This window comes from Rhinolophus sinicus, chromosome 14, assembly GCF_057876585.1.
Source record: "Rhinolophus sinicus isolate RSI-liver-muscle chromosome 14, RSI-T2T, whole genome shotgun sequence".
In the NCBI taxonomy this organism is placed as follows: domain Eukaryota; kingdom Metazoa; phylum Chordata; class Mammalia; order Chiroptera; family Rhinolophidae; genus Rhinolophus; species Rhinolophus sinicus.
The window spans coordinates 137,053,604-137,077,548 of record NC_142514.1 but is presented as its reverse complement, the minus strand read 5'-3'; the positions used below and the strand labels follow the sequence as shown (position 1 = coordinate 137,077,548).

The following is a 23,945-nucleotide window of genomic DNA, read 5'->3' as shown; positions in this document are numbered from 1 at the left end:
TGACCAATAGACACGGAGGGGGCGGGGCTTCGGCCGACGACTGGCCGAAACGCTCATTCGGGGCGGGGCGACAGGGTGGAACGCCTAGCGTAGAGGGCCTGATCTAACGAAGGTGAAAGGTAAAGCACGGAGCCCTTTGGGATCGCAACTCCGCGGAGAGAGGTCTTTGGGTGAGTTTTGGGAGAACTCCAGGAACTAAAACTGCGCCACGAGATAGTGGGGGAAATTAAGGAGAATGAATCAGAAAGCAGGAAAAAGAATGGGGGGAGGAGCACAATCTGGAAGGTTGGAAAGGAGAGAGGTACGCTGGACCTTTGTAAGGAGAAGCCTGCTGAGGGGTATTGCTGTGGGCTGGCGTATAAGATTCTCAGCTTTGCTTTCGGAGAAACGGATCTGACAGCTCTGGGGGAGGAGGGCCTGAAGAAAACGGGCTCTGCGGGGCTCACCAGTCTGAAGAGTTGGGGACCTGCCAGGAGATCAGTCTGAAGGAACCAGCCTCTGCAGGAAGACCAAGGTGTGAGAGGACAGGGTTCTGCTGTGGTTGCCAGGGTGTGAGGGAGAGGGGCTCTGGTGTGCCACGAGGGCCTGAGAGGACAAGGTTCTCTGGGGACCAGGGTCAGAGGGTGGGCTAGAACTCAGTAACTAAGAGGAAGAATGTGATAGGAGACTTGGTGGGAGTGCAAAAGTTTGATGGAAGATGGGGCTCCGCCTCTTTGGGGGCAGCACTGAGCATTCTCTCAGGAAGAATCTCGGAAAACCATCAGTGATGCAAAATGGAATGTGAAGCTTGGGATGCAACGCGCATTGGTTAGGAGCCTGAGCTTTGGATTCAGTCGGACTTGAGTCCTACCAGCACTGCTTCATGACGTTGCGGAAGTTTCTTCATTTCTTTGAACCTCTGGAAAGTGGTGGTGATAATAGTACCTACATCACAGGGTTTTCCTAGATAATTCAAAGTAAATAGATCAGCACAATTGATTAACCCTGGCACATTGTATTTTTAAAATGTTAGCTGCTATTGAAAAAAGGAGTTCCTAAAGTTTAGATTAAATTCAGCTACAACTTATACAGTTTACTACTTTGAAACAAAATTTTCAGCGTGCATTTAAAACTTACATACGTGTACCTACTTCCTAAAAAGAATTTGAAGCAAGGAACAATATAAACCAGGTAAGATAGAACAATTTATGGTTAAGAAAGATAAAGAGATTTATAGGCAAATGATTGTATTGGGGACAGAAACAATGTTTAGCACAATTAAACATTGAATTTTGTTCTGTGTTTCTAGGTAAAAAAGGGAAAACAATAATTGGTCTATATCATTCTCATTATCTCAAGAAAGAAAGAATACTCATTTATCAAGAAAAAAATTATGTAACAGTAATTTATTACTTATAATACTAGTTCCCAATCTAGAATAATGAAAAAATCCATTTTAAATGAAAAATGTTATTTGGACACTTATCAAATACTTTGGAAAATTCTAGTTTAAGGAATACTTACACATATATAAGAAATTAAAGTATATACAACAATGTGAATGTACTTCAAGCTATTGAACTATACATTTAAAAATAGTTAAAGTGGTAGGGCGGCAGCTGGATGGCTCAGTTGGTTAGAGCAGGAGCTCTGAACAACAGGATTGCCAGTTGGATTCCGACATGGACTGGTGAGCTGTGCCCTCCACAATTAGATTGAAGACAACAAGCTGCTGCTGAGCTTCTGAAGGGGTGGGCGGATGGCTCAGTTGGTTAGAGCATGCGCTCTCAACAACAAGGTTGCAGGTTCAATTCCCTCATGGGATGGTGGGCTGCACCCCCTGCAACTAGACTGAAAACAGAGACTGGACTTGGAGCTGAGCTGCACCCTCCACAACTAGATTGAAGGACAACGACTTGAAGCTGGTGGGCCCTGGAGAAACACACTATTCCCCAATATTCCCCAATAAATTTTTAAAAAATCAAATAAAGTGGTAAATTTTATGTTACGTATATTTTACCACAATAAGAAAAAAGCAAAAAAAGAAAAAGTAAAGTCTTACTTTAGGAAAATGTCTATGGTTGTGAATTATCATTGCAAAAGAGAAGTTTTAGGTTAATGTGTGGTAAAATATTATTTTTAAGCAACACTGAAAATAAACACAAAACTAAACTAAAACATATTGGTAGAACTCAAAGTGCCAAGTATATATCTCTAGCCCTGGAGACCTGAAGAACCCAGTTTTAGAAAAAGCTGACCCAGAACACATCTTTAACAACAATTTTGCACAAAGATAAACATTTATAAGATGGTTACTTAAGTTGACCTTAAATAAAAGTTAGGTATGCAGTATTAAATAAAATCATATCTTTGTGAAGGAATTTTGATGGAAAGAACTTTCAAACCAAAAGAGAGATCTATCATTATGTGAACCTTACCCTCCACCCTCTTCCTTTTTTTTTATTTGGTATCAGCTTTTCCAGCACCTCACCTCATGCTGTCCCATGTGGTTGTAAAATAATATTCTGAACAAAAACTGAAATAAAATCTTCTCTTTTCTCCATGCTCACACTGTTATTCAAAGGGGAATAAGGTTAGAGTTTCTGCCTTTGTAGATCTAGATTAGCATGGGAGCAAAGTACTTGGGCACCAAAAAGTTATATCCACCCAAAAGGTAAGATGTTTTACTATAAAGCAAGGTTTAGATCATACCTTCACTAAATATGTTCTTGAAAAGAAATTAAATGACACCCATATACCACCATCGCTTCTGACATGGAAGAAATGAAACAACATCTGTCATAAATAACATGATCTTATATATAGAAAATTCTATGGAATCCAACAAAAAACTATTAGAATGAATAAACAAGTTCAGCAAGCTTGCAGGATACAAGATAAATACTCAAAAGTCAAGGGTATTTCTATACACTATCAATAAACAACCCATAATGAAATAATTCTATTTACAATAACATCAAAAAGCATAAAATAATACATTTTTTAAGAACAAGAAAGTTTAAAAATATTGTTAAAGGAAATTAAAGAAATCTTAATGGGAGACATGCCATATTTTGGGTGACTTGAAAAAAAATGGCACTACTTAATCTACAGATTCAGTGCAATCCCTATCAAAATTGCATCTGGCTCTTTGTAGAAATTGACAAGCTGATCCTAATATTAATATGGAAATTCAAGGGACCCAGAAAATCATAAACAGTGTTTTAAAAGGTGAACAAAGTTGAAGGCCTCACACTTCATGTTTTCAAAAGTACTACAAAGTTACTGTAATCAAGACTGTGTAATACTGGTAGAGAATAGCTGCTATGAACTGAGTTGTGGCTCCCCAAAATGCGTATGTTGAAGCCCTAACCTCCAATGGGACTATACATATTTGAAGAATACAGAAAAAACAGAGGTAATTAAGTGAGGCCATGAAGGTAGGGCCCTAATTCTATAGGACTGGTGTCCTTATAAGAAAAGGAAAAGACACCAAGAATGCTCATGCATGGTGCTTATGCACAGAGAAAAGGCCACGTGAGGACAAACCAAGGACTCCATTCCAAGCCAGGAATAGAGGTCTCACCAAAAACCTACCCTGCTTGCACTTTGAGCTTGGTCTTCCAGCCTCCAGACTGAGAAAATAAATTTCTGTTGTTTAAGCTACAGTTTGTGGTATTTTGTTATGGAAGCTGTACCGACTAATATAGAAGTCTTTCTCAATACTCAACAATTCATTAAACTTTCAGGTTATACCACATTTCAAAACCCACCTCATGTTTTAAGGAAAGTTACCTTTTAAAAATTACATTATAGTTATTTGTATGTCTTCTCTCCTCTAATATTAGCTCATCAAGAACAGGAATTATGTTTTAAAAAATTGTGTCTTCCTCCCATAGCACCTAAAACTGTGTTTATGTCTTTTGCTATACAGTACATTTTAAAAATAGATATTCAGAAGTTGAAGCTGTAAAAATGAACTAGTAGTTGTCAATGTTAGAAGTATCACTTTGTTACTGTCTTTATTTGGAGAGTAAATATGGTTTAAGGAAATGTATATAGGTGCCAAATTGACAAAGGGTGGACTGTGATGGTTAGTTTTATGTGTCAATTGGCTGAGCTATAGTACCCACTTAGCCATTCAAATGTTAAGCTAGCTGTTGCTGTGAAGGTGTTTTTAGATGCAGTTAACATCTATAATCAGTTGACTTTTAAATAAAGAAGATTATCCTCCATATTCATTGTAGGCCTCATCCAATCAACCTGAAGGCCTTAAAAGCAAAGCAGGCTTCCTTGCGGAATACAAAATAACATATCAATATGGCAATGACAACTTCTGCCCAAGAGTTAGTTAGCAGCCTGCTCTACACATTTGGGCTGGCCAACCCCCACAACTGCATGAGCCACTTCCTTGAAATAAATCACTTCCTTGAAATAAATCTCTTAGTAGGTATAATCTGGTACTGTTTCTCTGAAGAACCCTGATATATGTGTGTATATATTTATATATAAAAGCAGTTTTTTGTACTATATTCATCAATGCCAGAATTGCCATTTGATTCTTTTTTGAAATGTCTACCTGTTGAGATTCTGTATTCGTTGAGTCATTCTCATCACAATTTTAATTCTTTGTATATGGCTTTCTTTAGTTCTTCAAATATATTTATAATAGCTTCTTTGAAGTCTTTGCTAAATCAAACATACGGGAACATTCAGATACAGTCTTATTTGATGAGTGTTGGTCACACATGTTTTCTTCCATGTTTCGTAATTTTTGGTGAAAACTGGACATTTTAAATAATATATTGTCAGATGTCTAGCTTCTGATTTCCCCCCAAAATGTTGTTGTTCTTAGTTTATTTGTTTGTGTTTAGTCACTTGACTAGACTACATCTGTAAATTCTGTCTCCTATGCAATATGTGGCCACTGGAATGTGTATTGTTTTTTATTTTTTTCTTGTTTTTAAGCTTGACTTCCTAGGGCTCTTCTCTGTGTCTATGTAGCTTAGTGTTCAACCAAAGATTGTGTTGAAACACCTCAAGCCAGTAAGATTTTCACTCTACTGATGAGTCAGTGTGTGTACTGGGGATTACATTCACCATTGGGACTGTTTTCTTGTCTTCCCTGGCTTCCCCCCTTGAGCCTTCTCACTTCTCCACTTTGCATGTGGCCGAGAACATTCTGGGCTCCAGTGGCCCAGAATGTTTGGATGACTTAGGCCTACTCCCATCTTTGATGCATATGCTCACAGCTTTTGTCCACTCTGGATATGTGGAGAGCTTATCAAGCCCCCGATGGCTGTGTCACCCCTGGGAAATTCCTTTTAAATCCCTGCCTACTCCACCAATCCATTGCTTGCCCCAAACAGGTTCACAATACCAAGGAAGCTGAGCCACCTACCATCCATATTTACTTGTCACTGAGATCACCAGTTTAAATCATAATTCTCCAAATCAAGTGAACCTCCTCTGGCTGTAACAGCAAGACTGTTGGTTTTCATGCTCTGCACCAACCAAGTTGAACCTCTGTGCCAAAAGAACCAATGTGGGGGCATAAGGAGTAGCCCCAGGCAAGAACAACAAATTATCTTACTGTTCTTATCTGAAATGCAGTGGTTTTCATGAATAAACACTCAGTTTTTACTATGCCTTTAATATTATTTCTAGCGTACCAGGCGGTTATTTTTGGCAGTTTTATTCAGCTTTATATTTGCTTTTTGGGGAAAGGATGTATCAACCTCTTCAGTCCATCATGCTGAGGTAAATCTCCACCTGTTAATTTTATCTCCGAAAAAAATATCCTGAGAATTCCCTCCAAAGTCTGAGAAGTAATTGTAGTATCTAGTTTCCATGGTTGGATGATTCAGGATCCCAAGAACAACAATTTACTATTTAGGCCTCTAAAAAAGAAATGACAACTACATAAATGAGACCGATGGTTCTTAACTCGTAAAGGATCGGGGTTTACTACATTCTGTATATAGTATTGTATTTTAATATATATCATTTATAGTATACCTTCTGTATTTTGGATCTGTTTCAACCCTAGTTTTTAACTGATTTACTATATTATTCTTTTTTTTCAGATTTCAGTTAAGTTCCTATGTCTTCCCCTGAAATTGCTTCCCTTTCATGGGGGCAAATGAAAGTACAAGGTTCAACTAAAACCTATAAGGACTGCAAAGTGTGGCCAGGGGGAAGTCGCGCTTGGGACTGGAGAGAAACAGGAACTGAGGTAAGTAAGTTATTAGTGTTTGGTTGACATTGCATAAGGCTGACCAAGTGATTTCCAACTTCCTAAGCTATAATGACCAAATGAAATATAACTCGTTCTCTCTCTGTCTCTCTCTCTTTGAGATACAATTCACATACCATTAAAGTTGCCTTTTTAAAGTATGCAATTCAACAGACTTTTTGTCATAAACTTGTGCAACAGTTACCACTACTTTCAGAATATACGGTACTATCACACCAAAAGGAAATCCCATAACCATTAGCAGTCACTGCCTATTCTTTCCTCTCCCGAACTCCTGGCAACTACTAATCTACTTTCCGTTGCTATAGATGTGCCTATTCTAGACATTCCATTATAGACTCTCTCGATTCTCTTAGGTATATACATATACCTAGGATTGGAAATGCTGGGTCATATGGTAACTCTATGTTTTACCTTTTGAAGAACTGCCAGACTGTTTTCCAAAACAGCTGCACCATTTTATATTTTAGGAATGTGTGACATTCCAATTTTTCTAAATCTCTCCTCTCCAACACTTACTATTGTTCATTTTTTGTTTTGTTTTTATCATACCCTCCTACTGGGTGTGAAATGTTATCTCATTGTGGTTTGAATTTGCATTTTCCTTGTACTGCACTTCCTCCAGTATTCTCAGTGTGCCATGCCCAAGGAAGAGTCTCCATTCCATGAGTGGAGGTTGGGTGAAAAAAAGGGAACCCCTACCTCTCAACCACAGTCACAGGGATTTGGCCTCAGCAACAGACAGCTGGAGGCAGGATGTGAAACACTGACGTCCTATTCCTCCCAGAAAGAAGCCCTTACAGCTGGGAGCTGAGAGGAGAAATAGTCCTATGTTCTTGGTTGTAGCACTCTGAAGTGGAGTCTCCACCTCATTGAGCTGGGAGCAGGGAGGCAGGTAGCAGTCTTTCTTTAAATACAGAATCTCACCTTTCCTACCAAACATTTATAGGTTTTTTTTTTAATTTTCTTTTTTTTTTAAATAGATTTTCTTGAATAGATGTTTTCTCATTTGCTGTTTGCTCTTAGGACCATTTCCAAAGGCTTTGAATGGTTTTATTTTCTAGGTTTGTTTGTTTTTCTTTGTTTAATAATTTTCACCTAAGAGTAGGCTGTGGAACTTTTTAAATTATTATTAGTTTCAGGTGCACACGACAAAGTAATACTTAGACATTTATCATTTATATCCCTTACACTGTGTGAACCCCCTCCCCCATCCACTATCCCTCTGACATCGCACACAGCCATTACATTTCCATTGTCTCTATTCCTAATGCTGTACTCCGCTTCTTGTAAGTATACACACACACACACACACACACACATATATACATATACATGTATATATACATATATATACATTTATATACATTTATATATATGTATATATATAAAATTATAGTTGGCATTCATTATTGTTCAGCTTCAGCTTCAGGTGTACAGTGCAGAGATCAGGCATCTACATCATCCCTGAAGTAGTCTCCCAAATGGGACAAATGTCCATCGGATACCCTACAAAATCTTTACAACATTATTGATTACATTCCCCAAATTAATTTTCAAAACCCCATGGCCATCTTGTGGTTACTGACTGTTTTCTAATCCCCTCATCTTCCACCTTATCCCCACCCCCCCACCCCCATCTAGCAACCCTCAGTTTTTCCTCTATGTCTCCAAAACTGTTTCTGATTAGTTCATTCACTTATTCTTTTCTTTAGATTCCACATATAAGTGAGATCATATGGTATTTGTCTTTCTCTGTCTGACTTATTTCACTTAACATAATGTTCTCTAGGTCCATCCATGTTGTTGCAAATGGTAAGATTTCTTTCTTCTTTATGGCTGCGTAATACTCCATTGTATAAATGTACCACAGTTTCTTAATCTAGTCATCTACTGATGGGCATTTTGGTTGTTTCCATGTCTTGGCTCTTGTGTATAGTGCTGCAATAAACATAGGAGTGCATAAAGTTTTTTGAATTAGAGTTTTGGATTTCTCCGGATAGATACCTACCTAGGAGTGGAATTGCTGGATCATAAGGTAGTTCCATTTTCAGATTTTTGAGATACCTCCATACTGTTTTCCATAGTGGCTGCCCCAATCTGCAATCCCACCAACAGTGCACAAGTGTTCCCTTTTCTCCACATCCGCGCCAGCACTTGTTGTTTGTTGATTTATTGATGATAGCCATTTGGACTGCGGTGAGGTGGTATCTCATTGTGGTTTTTATTTGCATTTCTCTGATGGTTAGTGAGGTTGAGCATTTCTTCATATGTCTGTTGGCTGTGGAGCTTTTCATGCTGTAGTAATAGAAGGTGATCCTTCAGATTTGAAGGATAATTTTGCTGGATATAGAATTCTTGATTGATAGTCTTTTTCTTTCAGCACTTTAAATATGTCATCCCACTGTTTTTTGTTTGTTTGTTGCCCTCATTGGTTACTAATTAGTAATCAACTGTTATTCTTATTAAAGTTCCCTTGGACTTGACAAGATGCTTCTTGCAGCTTTCAAAATTCTCTCTTTAGCTTTGGACAGTTTGACTGTGATATGTCTAAGTGTTGATCTCTTTGAGTTTACCCTAGTTGGAATATATTGAACTTTGTGGATGGGCATGTTGTTGTTTTTCCTCAAATTTGGGGAGTTTTCTGCCATTATTTCTTCAAATATTTCTTTGGCTCCTTCTCTCTCTCCTCTCCTGTGACTTCCATTATGAGTATAATGGTATGTTTATGGTGTCATACAAGTCTGTGAGGCTCTGTTCATTGTCTTTGTTCTTTTTTCTTTCCTTTTTCTCAGGTGGATCAGCTCAATTGACCTATTTTTCAGTTTTGCCGATTTTTACTTGCTGTTGAGCTCCTTTAGTGAAATTGTCATTTTAGTTATTGTATTTTTCAACTCCAGAATTTCTATTTGGTCCTATAAAAATTAATTTCTATCCTTTATTGATATTCCTCATTTGGTGAGATACTGTTCTCATACTATCTTTTAGTTCTTTGGGTATGGTTTCTGAAACAATGATTGGAGGGAGGTTTCCTTACATTTCTAGACAATATATGTTCCATTTTTTGCACTTTGGGGTACACAGTCAACACTCAGCCAGGCAATTTAAAACTCTCCTTTTCTTGCTTATGCAGAGTCCCAAGGTTAGCCAGAATTGTGACCTTATGGCCTTCATATATTATTCCTGAGGATGTACACAACCCTGGACATATGTGTGGCCTTTTTAACACCAACGTTCATTTCAGATCTTTTCAAAACCCCTTTTGAACACCTCATTTCCCAGTTTTTCCTTTAAAATTTTTTGGTTAATCTCTTGTTTGCCCTGTTATCTACTGTTTCAGGCAGCTTCATTTTTAAACAATTGTCTCCGACTGGTTTTTTTTTTTACAAACTTCTCTTGGGGGAAAAGATGGTTTCCACTGGTAGGCTCCAAGACATATCAAATAAAAACGGTCTATGAGTGGGCTTGCAGGGAACCACCAGATACGTAAAATAATGACAATTCTCTGGGAATGGGGACTTAAAGGAGTTTTAATCCATTATTCCATCTTATGTGACTATGAGGCTGGTGGTTTTCACTGTGATTGCAGGTTGTTGCTTTTCAAGGCTATGACAGAACTGGGGATGGGACAGATTGGAATAGGGCAAGTTAAAAGTGCACAAAGCTCACTTTTCAGCCACTTTTCTTTAATAAACACACTCTGAATTGCTGGAAATCTTTGTTAATTTCCAGAGTACACGAAAAGCTAATTCTATTTTTGCCAGTGTTCTCATTGCTTTTATGGAGGAGACAATTTTCAGAGAGTCTTAATAAGTATTTTTATTGACGCCACTCAGAAGTAGCTATTTCAGGTTCATATTTATACAGTGGTGTGCTGAATATGGCTTTCACTGGCTCATAAGAACTGATTCTTAAATTTTCAGGAATTTTGTAAGCTAGTTTTTAGATGCAGCCATTATTAAAAACTAAATTATATGAACTTACTTAAATAAATAAAACATAGGCAACACATACTTAAAATTCATTACTTCCTAATTATTTTAGTATTATCCGGTGCTTTTCAAGTTATTTACGTCTCTTGTTATTTGTATAGTAAAAATACTACATGAACTACTGTACATCTCTTACTAACTCTGCATTCGTTGATGTCACATTGGTATCTTAAAAGCATGTATTTTGAAATCAGCCATGGTGGTAGTATTTATATCACAGAAACTGGAAAACGCTATATATTGGGCCTTTTTTTTTTTTTTTTGGTCATTGGCACTTTATGGCTTTAAAAATTTTATGGCTTTAATTTTTTTATTACTAAACATAGTAAGTTTATTTTATTACAAATTATAAATAATAATATATACCCACCACTCAAAATAAAATCTAAGAGATACACTTGGATCCCTTTCCCTTTCCTGCCTCCCTTATCAGTATCCTGAATTTCCTTTATACTTTTCAAATATTTGTATGTATCCACAGTAGTATTTTGTATTGTTCTTCATGTTCAAAGTTTTATATTAATGGTTTCATCTCTTGTCCACCTTTTTGTTATTGTTGTTTTTATATTAAGGTTTTATTATTATACTTCTGTTTCTCCTTTTTTGGAAGTTACACGTTCTGAAGTTAAATCCTCATTTAACATCATCGCTAAGTTCTGCGACTTTAAGCAAAATGAGGTATATCAAAACCAGTTTTACCACATGCTAATTGATATAAACAAGAGTTAAGTTCCTATAGTATCTCATCAACATAAGGAAATTATACTGGACGAAATGTTATTAGAGGACCGATAGTATTTCTATTTGTGTAGTGGTTGTCTTTGACATTATAATATGTTTAACCACATGAAATTGACAATTTTGTTGATCAATATTGTGTAGGTAAGAGTTGAATATCAACAATTTCATGTAATTCATCCTAATATAATCTTAACAAAGTCTAAAATTAATTTTTATCTTTACCTCAGAACACTTTCCTCTCATCACTTTCCTTCTATCTTACATATTATTGTTATCCAGTAATTTAGTTCCTTCAAAAGTAGATATTTTTTGTATTATTTATTTTATTAAGATATGTTGTTTTTTCATTATTACAATCAATGTTTGTTTATATTTACCCACATGTACACCAGTTTCCTTGCTTATCATTCCTTCTTGCAATTTAGATCTTTTGGGATCACTTTCTTTCTTTTTTAAAAAATAATATCTTTTACAATTTCCTTTAGGGAGGATCTTTTGGTGAACTCTGTTTTCATATGTCTGAAAAGGTCCTCATTTATTCATTCTAATTTTTCATGGTGTTCTGTGTTGACAGTTTTCCCAGCACTCTATCAGTGGGAACCCTGAATGGTCTATGTCCTTCTTGACATTTGTCCTAAGATTTACATTTGCTTGTTCTTGGCATTCTATATTACTCTTAATATGAGACTACTAGTTAATTTCTTGACTGGGGCTTCCCAGACCAGCTTGATAATGTACATTTGAACTCCAAACTGATGTGCAAGCAGTTTTGTGATTATAAATTCTCAGGGGAGATTTTTTTTATCCCCCCAACAAAAGCTTAGGCTGAGGCAGACAGGTTTCCTTGTCTTTTCCCTTTCCCAGTGGGTGTTTTGTTTTTTGGTCAATCCTTTCATTGACTATGGGTTTCAAAAGGGTACTTTGCATAATTTGGAGGGTTGTAAACGGTTCCAGTGTCCCATCTTGCTCAAGCCTTATCTCCTAGTCACAGAGTGTCTCATAAAAGATTATAAGAATGGCAGATGCCCCAGTGTTACTTCAGTATCAGTTCACCATTCTGATTTTCAACTCCCTGGCCACTTTTGTCCTCCAGGAATTTCTCTTTTTGCAAGCTCAGCTATGCATTTCAAGGGACGTTTCTTTTTATCCAGCCTTTGTAGGCATTTTGTTTAAGGACATTTTTCAGGTTTTATAGTCTTAGCACATTGTTCTGCATAGAACACAGTCACACCTACATAATCAGGCCCCACATAAAAAAGAGAGCCCCAGAACACATTCTGTTCATGCCTTGGGTTTGAACTACATGCACTCATTGTTTTGATCCAGACACCTAGTTGCTTGTTAGCTACCAACCTGGATCTTAAAGGAAGGAATATACCTGGATGGGTAAAAGGAATGGGAGGCATTGAGATACAGAAGGAATATAATGAGAGAAGGCTGAGGAATAAGAATCCATAATGCTCTTGAACCAAATGACCGTATTGGGTTGTGTCATAGAGTAAAGCTGGAGAGGTGCAGAGTATCTACAGAGCTAAGCTTACATTTTATGCAGTGGACAAGGCATAGCCACTTCATTCATTCATTTATTTTATTCATTTATTTAATGTCTTCCTTAGAATTTTTTGTTGTTGTTATTGTCGTTGTTGTTTTATTTTCAGAGGCATAGCCACTTTAGATAACTTACGTAGGAGATTGATGTGTCTGTGAAAGATTATCCAGTACTATGGATTTAAGACATATTGGAGTACCAGTTTATGAGTATGCCACATTGGAGAGATTTTTTCCCCCTCAAAAATGGATTTAACAGTGTATATTGTGTTTTTTCTCACATAAGACTGTATGATTAATATTACCATTAACCTCATTCTTGATTTAAGGAAACTTAAGCACAGAGAAGTCTATAACTAGCACAGGCTCAGAGGTAGGAAAATGTGAAATCAAATAGTAAACCCAGGTCAGATTCCAACTTTCTCTCCCATTCCTTTCTACTACATCATGATTTCTCTTACACACTTTAAAACTTACGAAACTGTTAAGGTGCCATTGATGATGACAGGAAAATCGAAAAGAGTTGCCATAAATTTCATTTTCATCTTGTTAAGTTTCATTTGTCAGCAGGATATGTAACAAGAGGTATTCTAGAACTAGGAGAGATAAGAGATAAGAACTGGGAAAGATGAGAGGAAAAGCTGAGGTGTTGATCTATAGCTCATCTGTGTGGAGGCAAAAGGACACGGGATCAGAGCTGTTAAGCCTCAGAGTCCTTATCCTTAAAATGGAGTTAATATTATCTGCTTCATGAGAGTTGATCTAAGGATTAAGCACTGTGCTGGATATGATGTAGGCACTCAATAAATGAAAGCTGTTATTAAGTTAGTATTAGTGTGGATGAAAATGAAACAACAAATTTGAAAATTATTAAGGAGGTGAAATTGACAGGATAAGGCAATTTATTAGATTTAGCAGGTGAGGGAGAATTCTAGCATGGATAAATGGATAAATGGATAAATGTGGTTCCATTCATTGAGATTGGGTACATCCAGAGGAAAAATAGATGTGTTTGTGTTTAGGGGCAGAGGTTCAGTTGAGAAAATGATTCATTCTTTTGGAATATATTGAGCTTGAATTTATATTAAGGCATCTAGATAGAAATGTTTAGTAGACTTTTAGATTCATAGGTCTGGGCACTGTCACATTTTAGCTGGGTAACCTTAAACAAGTTATGTGGACTCTCTGTGCCTCAGTTTAAACATCTACAGAAGGAAAATAATAATGTCTGTTTATCATGGGTTGATACAACAGTAATACCTGGGTTGGGAAGAATCAATTTTAAAAATGTATGCAACTTACCTTGCTCATGCAAATTTATTCTTTCCTTTCTCTCAGTCAGTATTTCTCAGTGTGATTCATAGATCTCTTGCATCAGAATCACCTAGAGTGCTTGTTTAAAATGCATGTTCTATATCTACCTCACTTCTTCCACCTACTGAATCAGAATCTCTTGGGGGTAGGGTCTGGAAAATAATGTACTTCGTAGGGTTGCTTTGAATACCAAATATCTTCATCTTCGTAAAGCATCAAATGGTGCCTGTCATGTAATAGATATTTGATTTTCTTCTCTTCCTGACTTACCGAGCACAATGCCTAGCACAGAATAATGCTCGAGCCTATTCGTTTCTCCCCACGTTACTACAGAAATAACCAAATTGCTTTGGTTACTATAAAAATGACCGAAATTACTTCTTTAAAAAGAGTCTTACACATGAAACATTGATTTGTACATCAAATGCTCCTTGAGGGAAATAAGTGCCTGAGTATATTCAGGGGAGTTCTTATTACTGGAGACTACTACATTTGTTTATGCCATCAACTGATGGAGATAATATTATCTCTAGTGATTTTTTATGCTCTAAATAGATAGTAGTATTACCAGCTATTCTTTTTAGTGAACCACCCCACAACTTAGTGATGTACACTAATAGGCACTTTTATCATGCTTGTCAATTCAGCTGGAGCAGCTCTACTTCAAGCTGCAGTCAGCAGGTTGGCGGGGTGGGCTCTGCTCTGTATGTCTCCACTCCTTCTTGGACCACCGAGCTAGCCAGGACCTGTTCTTCTCATGGTGATATGTGAAACTCACAAGCATAAGTCTCACTGAACAAGTACATTTCAAGGCTTTGCTCATCCAGATTCGCCAACATCAATGGGGCACAGAAGTGTATTCTGCCCACAGTAAGAGAGTGAATATTTGCTGAACAATCATCCAAACTATCAAAATGGTACATCACATGTTGGACATCTGCATATGAGTTGTTCCTTGGACAACTTAAAAATCAACATACCTCCCACCCCCCAAATAGCCAAGTACTTCCTGTGTTCCCTAGCTCCATTCATAATATCACCATCCATATTGTCACGGTAACCTAAAAGAGAAACAGCAGAAACAATTTTCACCTCTCAGTTTTTCTCCCCCAACAAAGTACATTTGTTGATCAGGCCTCAGCAAAGTATTTCAAATTCACTCCCTTCTGCTGCCTCAGTTCTCTCACCTGGGCTATGGCATCAATCTCCTACCTGGTCTTCCTGCCTCTTATTCTACCTCTTTCAGGTCTATCTTCTGTTATAATTTCTAAAAGATAAAGTTGGTCATGTCTCTGCTCTGCTTAGAAAAATCTCAGTGACTTTTCATAGACCTCAAAATTAAATAGGCTAGTGTTCAAGGCCTTTTTTTTAATGATACAATTCCAAATTATCCTTTCAATCTCATTGCCTATATTTTATAACCCACATCTGAAGAACTAGTTATTCTCTACCAAATACTTACTGCCTTTCAAACCTAACATGATCTTTCATTCTGTACCTTTTGTGCCTTTGCTAAAACCATTTGCCTTGGAATGACCTGCTCCCCTTCGTACGTGTTGAAATCTTATACATCCTTCAATTCCACGCTTTTGTGTTGTCTCCTCTATGAAGCACTTCCTCATAATCCTTGTGAGAATGAGCTGCTTACTCTCTTCTCAGTATTTCTGTAATACTCCCTCCTCTATTATAGCACTTAGTGCAGTTCACCTGTATTATAATGTGTGTGTATTTATCTGTTTCCCTCACTAAGTGGTGAACTCCCTAAGAGCAAGAGCTATGCATATAGCACAGAGCCTGTAAAGTAGGAGCTCAAGAAATTTTTGCTGCATTGAATTTTTTATTATAAACATCACTAAAAAAATTTTTAAAATATTTTGTGACATTTCCTTTTTGGGTAGATTAATGTTGCGATTCTTTTTTTTATTGGTTTAAAAGGGAAGAGGGGCAAATTTTATAGTGATTACAGAATGGAAATATCAAGCAAATTTATTGTCTTCAACCGTGTCCTTGTAATAATAATTACTACCACTTCCCAAATCTCTACCCATCGTTAAACAACTACTATCTAACTGGTCAAATATAGCTTTTCCAGGATGACACAAATAATGTTTTTTGGAACTAAGTTTGAACCTGAGTCTTACTATGCAGCCCATACTTTTCTACTGTTTCATACTGTCTTCACTCATTTCTGTCATAAAGCAGTGACTGTCTCATTGGAAAAGAGTCTATGTGGAAACATGCATAGGTTATTCTTTTATATATACTTTTGTTAAGCTAAAAGGGATCAAGAAGGAGGACATAACCCCAGTGTAAAATTAGAAGAAAGTCAAACCAATTAGCAAACACAAAGGGGGAAATGTCCAAGCCTTATAGAGAGCCACTCTGTTGTTTAGCCGGCACAATGGGTATTAGCTGGGCATTTTCCCACAATGAATAGCTTTCACCCAAGAAAAACTAAGCTTTGACTACCTACCAACATCGTGTGATGTAAAGCCTCTTACAGAAGAGGCCCAGATTCAGACAGTAAGAGGAGAGAGCGTTAGTGGTGTGCCCCAAGGGATTGGAAGAAACAGGAGGAGCTGGTGGCAGGTTGAGGACGCCTTGGTAACAGGCCCCTGCAGAAGGAGGCGAGGAGTCACCTGCCAAGCCTGGATCCACAGGCTGTTATCTTTCAGCGCTCTGTATGCGACACCCTGGGCCTGCAGCAGAGCACACAGCAGCCAAATGCGTCATTTGAGTTCCATCGATCGGCACCCCGATGGGCTGCTGCTGTGTCCAATCTTTGAATCTCCAGATGATGGTGGTTTTGCACTCCTACAACCTTTCACTTTGTTTCTCCGAGCTGTGGCCTTGCTTCCTTAGATTAGAATGTGAGCTCTTAGGGCCTGGGGGTCATGGTGTCCCTCAAAGTAGTTGCTGTTCTTTGTTAAATGAAGAAATCATTCAACAATTCAGGTAAATGCATTTACTTAAGGAAGGTGAAGCCCTCCAAGCCTGAAATGTAATTCTGTTGAACAATTACCTTGGTCACAGCCCCAGAAAAAATGTTTAGCTTCTTCATGTCATCACTGTTCAGCTCAGGGTGGTTCTAGGATTGATCGCAGAGCCGTGGAACTAAAAAGGGCACCTAACCCGCTCCTCTTACATTGTTTTAGAACCAATTATTGCAATCAAGTGAAAAAAAGTCCCCTTTCTTGTTTTGCCTTTGAAAAATGTATGAACCTAAATAACTTTATTTTATATTTAGGTTCAAAAAAAGAGTCTATTCTCTCCCATGCTCTTCTTGGTGGGGAATGGGAAAAGCTGGAGGCAGAGAGCCTGGCCGGACACCTGGGCACTACAGTGCGTGCTCTCCCAAGAGGAGGCTGTCCCCTTGCTGCCGAGCCGTTTGCTTCTGACATGCAGCTGTTCTAACTTCGAACACTCTTTGATATTCCCTAAAACATGAGATCCTATAGTCTAAGTTCCTTAGGAAGGTGCTGATGAGGTTAGTCTTTACATAAAAGCATGCTAATGAGAGAGGCTGGCTTTGTTATCAGCTCTGGAGCACTCACTGACTAAGCGGAGAATGTCAGCAGCAGTTGCACAGCCCGCAGGGAACCAAGAGACACGGAGAAAGCCGGGGAAGATGTGCTGCATTTGCTCCTCTTGCTTTTGTAGCCACCTGGCTTCTGTTAAGTTTTGTTTCCTTGGCTAAATAAATCAGGAAGTGTGTGTGGCTCTATGTGGTCTCTTCCTGCTTTTTTAAAAATGTTACTTATTTACTTTTAAATTTCCTGTTTATTTTGTAATAATTTCAGACTTACAGAAAAGGTACAAGAATAGTACAAAGAATTCTTCTTTTTACCCAGATCTGAATGTTAACACTGTATCATATTTTATCTTCTCCATTGATATTTTTTTCTGAACTGTTGCAGATATATCTCTTTACTCCTAAATACCTGTGTGTATTTCCCCAAAACAAGGACATTCTCTCACATAATCACAATACAATGATCAAAATCAGGAAATTAACACTAATACAATACCTAATACAATACCTAATATACAGATCTTATTAATATTTTGCCAATTGACCTAATGCATGTGTCACATTTGCTTGTCATTAATTAATGGGATCATAGAATATATAGTCTTTTGAGACTTGCTTTTTTCACTTAGCATAATACATTAGATTCATCCATGTTGTCATGTGTAGCAATAATTTGTCCTTTTTTATTGCTGGGTAGTATTCCACCGTTTGGATTATAATACAAGCTATTTATCTGTTCACTAGTTGAGGAATATTTGGGTTGTTTCCAATTTGGGACGATTACAAATAGGCTGCTGCGAAAATTCAGTACATGTTTTTGTGTGAATGTGAGTTTTCATTTCTCTAGGATCATACCCAGGCCTATGATTGCTGAGTCGCATTAAGTACCTGTTCAGCTGTATGAGAAAATGCCACATTTTTCCAGAGTAGCACTGCATTTTATGTTTCCACAAGCTACATCTGAGAGATCCGATTTGTCCTCACCATCATCTGGTATCTCATTGTAGTTTTAATTTGTGTTTCCATAGCAACTTATGATATTGAATGTCTTTTCATGTTCTTCATAGCCATCCATATATTTTCTTTGGGAAAGTGTCTGTTCAACTATTTAACTCATTTTTAAAAATCGTATCGTTTTCTTGCTGTGTTTTGAGAATTCTTTATACATTCTGGATACAAGACCTTTGTCATGTACGTGATGTGCAAATATGTTCTCCCAATCTGTAGATTTTCTTTTCATCTTCTTCACAGTGGTGAGAGAGAACATGCTATGGTTGAAGAACTGATAGCAAGACTATGTGACCGGCGTATGGAACATGAAGAAAGTGGCATGCAGTGAGGTTAGAGAGGCAGCCAGGAAGTTACTATGTTAAGAAGTTTGGCATTTGTTCTAAGGGCAATGAGAAGCCGTCGAATGCTATTAAGCAGAGGGGTGACATGAATGGATTTGTGTTTTTAAAAGATCCCTCTGGCCCCAGTTGAAGAACAGAGAATTGTAAAGGGCTGAAGGGTCTTTATGGAGACCAGTTAGAAAGTGACTGCAATAGTCCAAACAAGAAACGGTAACAGCTTAAACTAGGGGAGCGGCAGTGGAGATGGAGAGGGACGGACACGTCCATGGGATAATAAGGAAGTAAATGTCTAGTTGATACCAATCCTTGAGAGAAAATGTTTAGTATTTTAACATTACATTTGATGTGTAGCTGTAGGTTTGTCTTAGATTGGCCTTCATTTAAGGAGGTTTCTGTTCTAGTTTAGTTTGCTGAGAGCTTTGTTACAATCATAAATACATGATGAATTTGTTAAATGCTTTTTCTGCATCAGTTGAGATGATCACCTGCTTCTTCTTCCTTATTCTGTAGTTAACTACATTGATTTTGTAATGTTGAACCAACCTTGGATTTGCTAATGTTTTCTTGAGAATTTTCATCAAATGTTTCAAAGAGAATTCACCAGTGAAGTCACGTGTGCTGTTTTCAGCAGCCCTTTCCCTACACGATGCCTAAGTGTGGTCAGAATGCACCCCTTCCACAACCACGGCACCAAAGCGCGGTCCTACTCATGTTTCAAGACCCAGATCAAACAGCATGTCTTCCCGGACAATTTCCCACTCATACCGCTTCTGAGAGCCTCAACTCGATTTTATCTCATTCTTTTGTAACTATTTCCACATATTCACTAGCCTTACCTGACTAAAACTTCTCCGACGACGACCTGGTTCATCTCAGTATCTCCAGTGCTTGGTATAGGGCCCAGTGCAGAGGAAGCGCTCGGTAAATGCTTGTTGTCTGAATGAAAGAATAGAAATAGACCAATCAGGGAGGAAAGGCTTTGTCGCGCTGAGCGTCAGTGCTGAGAGTGTTATCCTTGTGCAGATACACAATACGTAGGTAAAGTCCAGTAGGCCGGCTGCTGTTTCCAAACTTTAACTCCCATATCCCCGTTGCTGAAGTGGAAGCAGTTCAGAAGCCACCATCCTTGAATGTTAGATAAATCTTCGTTAAACACCTTACCTTAAATACCTGTGGGAGGATCTGGGAAAACGTTAGTGATGATAGGTGGGTTTGAAAGCATCAATATAATTTTTCCTGCAGCTAAATGGGAAAAGGGCTCAGAAAAAGGAAATAGGATGGGGATTCTTAAGAAATCTTCCCATGGTGTAAATGTTGGCTTGGCGTCCAAGTGTTTCCTTCTCCCACCGCATCTCTTTCTGCTCCCTCACCTGTCAGTTACATTCCAGTTATACTGAGCTACCTGTAGTTCACTAGGTTTTTCTTTCCTCTGAGCTTTTGTACCCGCTATTCCCTACTTGGAATGCCTTGTTCTCTGATTTCCTTTAACTTGGCTAATTCCTGTTTGTCCTTTAGGTCTCAGTGTAAATGTCACGTCCTCTGGGATGCCTTCCCTGACCCTCTCCCCTGAACCCCTAGTATACATGCAGACCCAGGGAAAAGTCCCAAGACTGAAAATTTACCTCCATGAGCAGAGGGCAGAGAAAGACTGAAGAAAGAGGCTGGCCACTCATCTGGTAATTAGTAGAGTTTATTAAGGGAAACTTACAGACAAGGCATGTCGTGGGCAGCTGCAAGACAAAATGGATCGATAGTCACGGGTACTAGTATATGAATACTACCCATGGGAATTACATGTGTGACCAGGTCAGGGCAACAACCTGCTCCAGGAACCAGCACACAGCAAGGGAGGGGTGCTGATTTATGTCTGAATGACAATGAATCAGGACCAGACAGTCTCTAAGAGGGGTGGTTACAGAAAGCAACCAACGTCCTGGCCCGGGCCCAGCTTGCGCGGCAGACATCAGTCATGTCATGGAACCGGCTAGTCTCTTCCACACACCGCAGTCTGAAGTCGGTGCTCTTTCTCTGTTCTGTGACACCCTGAATTTATTTCCTTGTAGCACTTGTAAAACTATTTCAATTTCTTTTTAGTCTTCTGTATTTTTCACTAGATTTAGAACTCCTTCAGGGCAGCACTGTATCTTGTTATTCCCAGGGCCCAGAACAAAGCTTGGCACAGACTAAACCTCAATAAACATTTCTTCAGTGAATGAATGGGTGAATGAATGAATCCCACAAGAAGCCGATTGCAAAGAAAGATTAAAAGAGCAAGGGGCTGGTATACTTTCTCTTTCCACACCCAGCACACTCCTGGTGTACAGCCTGCAGATGTGGAGGAAGTTGTCAAGAAAGGTGTGCAGACCCTTGTGATCGGCCGCGGGATGAGTGAGGCTTTGAAGGTAGGTGTTGGCGAGCATTGAGGGTCATGGCTGATCTCTCGGACCTTTACTTTACCTTAGAGATGTCTTTCTAGGAAGTTCCTCTCCATAGATCATGCCCCCTCATTTTGCTGACGAGCCAATGGATGGCCCAGAATCAAACGATGGCTGTGTACGACTCTCCTCGTCAGGGTTGGCCTCTTCAGTCTCTCCCTAACCCTAGACCTGTATTGTTTCAACTATGTCTCAGAAATTCTTCAATCCTGGAATTTCTCAAGCTCTACAACTATCAACATTTGGGTCTTTAGAGTTTTGTGGTACTTTATACTTTTACAGATTTTATAGTACCTTTTCTTTCCTTGGATGCATTCAAGTTATGTTTTGCCCCCTTTCGGAAAAAATATTTAATTTTACTTACAGAATACATGCTTATTGTAAAAGAGTCAATGCAGAAATGTTGAAGAAAAAGGTGAAAGATTTCCTCTCCCCAATCTCCACAGTAATGTATACTGCCCCAATTTTCTATATATCTGCAAATATACACTTACACATACAGATATGAGTATATGAATACACTTCGAATCATTTTACATAAATAGGATTACACTATACATATTGTTCTGTAACTTTTTATTCACTTACACTATTACATGTGGACAGCTTTTCACATAAGTATACAGAGTTCTACCTCATTCTTTCCTTTATATAGATGTCCCAAAAATCCAGTTCCCTAGTGATAAAGGTGACCTTTACTTATTTATATTTTTTAGTTTAACCTAGTTTTCCCATTAAAATAATTCCTATCTGTAAAGCTACTGTTCTTATAAAATTGTCCAAACATATGGAAAAGTAAATAGGGCATTGAAAAAATATTTCAGAGCTTTTCTGAGGCAAAGTCTAATTAAAATGTATTTAAAATAATATTCAGTACTAGCCATACTTGAGAATATCTAATAACAGCTGCCACTATTGAGACTCTTTTATATAAATTCATTTACAAACATTTATTCAGCACCTTCTATGGGTTACACACTATTCTAGGCACTGGAGGCAACAAAACATTTACCCCCATGGATAATTAAAAAGACAATTTCAGATTGTAATATATGCTATAAGGAAAATGGTGACTTGTGAAGGGGTTTTCTAAATGGGGTGGTCAAGAAAGGCCTTTCTGAGAGGACATTTGAGCTGCAGTACACATGCTTCAGTCAACATCATCCTCACACCTACCCTGTGATGTTAAGTTTTATTATCTCCATTTTACAGGGGAGGAAATTGCGGTTGAAAGACTTCCAACAGCTGGCCTATGAGCTTTTAGTTGGTCCTTTGCAAAGTTAGTCTTTAGACGCGGGTTGGACTGACTGGAACATTTACCATTTACATAGTGTGGGCTCTGCACCATGCTAGACATTCCAGTTACCTTAGCTAAATTAGTTTTCGTACCAACCCTGTGAGCTAGCTATTATTATCCCTATTTCCAGACATGGAAACAAAGGTTCAGAGAATTCAATTCACTTACCGAAGGTCACACCGCTAGCAAAGACTTAAATCCAAAGCTGACTCCAAAATGTATGCTCTTTCCATTTCCATTTCATCTGAGCTTTATGCATGCATGTGATGACAACTTCTTAGAAGCCTTTTTGACTCCTTGGCGCTCACTACCAAATTTTGGACTGGTGACATGCTGGGTGATTGAGGAATGCCAGTTGTCACTGTCTAGTTCTGTAGAGTATACTTGCCTCATGGCAGAAAGGCAACTCTGAGGGCCCCTGCCCCCGGACTTAACCATCCTTTTCCTTCTTCCCAGGTGCCTCCATCAACTCTGGAGTACCTTGAGAAACAAGGCATTGATGTGCGGGTCCTGCAGACAGAGCAGGCAGTGAAGGAGTATAATGCCTTGGTTGCCCAAGGGGTGAGGGTGGGAGGGGTCTTCCATTCCACCTGCTGATGGGGCCTTAAGAGAATAAATCATGAAGCAACCAATGCCTGCGACTATATCTTCACTCTTACCACTCTCGACACCCACCTCCCCAAGCATTTCTGAGCAGCTGCTCATGGCGGGTCCTGTGCTAGGCTTTGGGATGCATGGACAACCCAGCCCTGGGGGTGGGGAGGCTGAAAACCAGGAGAGGAGGCGCATGTTTACCAAAGTTTAATAATGTGGTAAATGTTCAGCCAGAAGTATGAGAAAATAAAGGCAAAGAGCGTTCTGCTTTGAAGGACAAAGAAAAATTTCAGTGCATTAAAATCACATTGCAGTTGATGCTTTGGAACATTTATCCATCAGTTCAACCAGTATATCAAGTCCCTTCTATGCCAGGCACTGCTATAGGCTCCAGAGAAACATCATGTTCTCATGAGGCTTATATTCTACAGGGGAAAATATACAAGCAAACGAATAAATACATAAGGTAAGTAGACTCTGTTATGAAGACAAATAAAGCAGGGTAAGAAGACAGAGTGATGAGGCTAGTTCAGATATGTGGTAGGGAAAGTCTCTTTGTGCAGATGACGTATGAACAGAACCTTGAATTAATTTCGGGAGCACTTCAGTAACAAAGAAAGGAGCTTGGATTCTAGGCAGACTGACTAAACCTGAGCCTCTCCAGACAGTTCTCCCTGGGCCTCTGATTCCCTCAATATAAAACGATGGGGTTGGACTAAATGCCCTTTAATGGGCCCTACTGACATGGATAGTCTGTGTTCTATTAAATGCCAGTGGCCTTTGTGAAGCCTTAGAATGGACTGATAGAACTATAGTAAGTTATCAGCATCACCTTATTTTTCATTTGTTCCCCCTCTTTCAAGAGTTATGAGTATGGGCTTTGGTGTCAAATAGCCTTGACATTG

At 38.5% G+C, this 23,945-nt stretch overlaps 1 protein-coding gene across 1 annotated transcript; it reads left to right on the top strand.

The window, feature by feature from the left end:
* Positions 1-43: 43 nt before the first annotated feature.
* On the top strand, positions 44-23,078 carry AAMDC (adipogenesis associated Mth938 domain containing). The gene is made up of 4 exons (XM_019726398.3): positions 44-170; positions 6,066-6,214; positions 21,021-21,116; positions 22,903-23,078. The coding sequence occupies exons 2-4, from the start codon at positions 6,083-6,085 to the stop codon at positions 23,041-23,043; spliced, it is 369 nt and encodes a 122-aa protein (XP_019581957.1). The 5' UTR covers positions 44-170; positions 6,066-6,082; the 3' UTR covers positions 23,044-23,078.
* The last annotated feature ends 867 nt before the right edge of the window (positions 23,079-23,945 follow it).

Excerpts from the sequence above, each read along its gene's own strand:
- AAMDC (XM_019726398.3), top strand. The coding sequence starts at position 6,083 with ATGTCTTCCCCTGAAATTGCTTCCCTTTCATGGGGGCAAATGAAAGTA. Across the intron at positions 6,215-21,020 it reads GGAGAGAAACAGGAACTGAG|CACACTCCTGGTGTACAGCC; the intron begins GTAAGTAAGTTA and ends TTCCACACCCAG. Across the intron at positions 21,117-22,902 it reads GGATGAGTGAGGCTTTGAAG|GTGCCTCCATCAACTCTGGA; the intron begins GTAGGTGTTGGC and ends CCTTCTTCCCAG.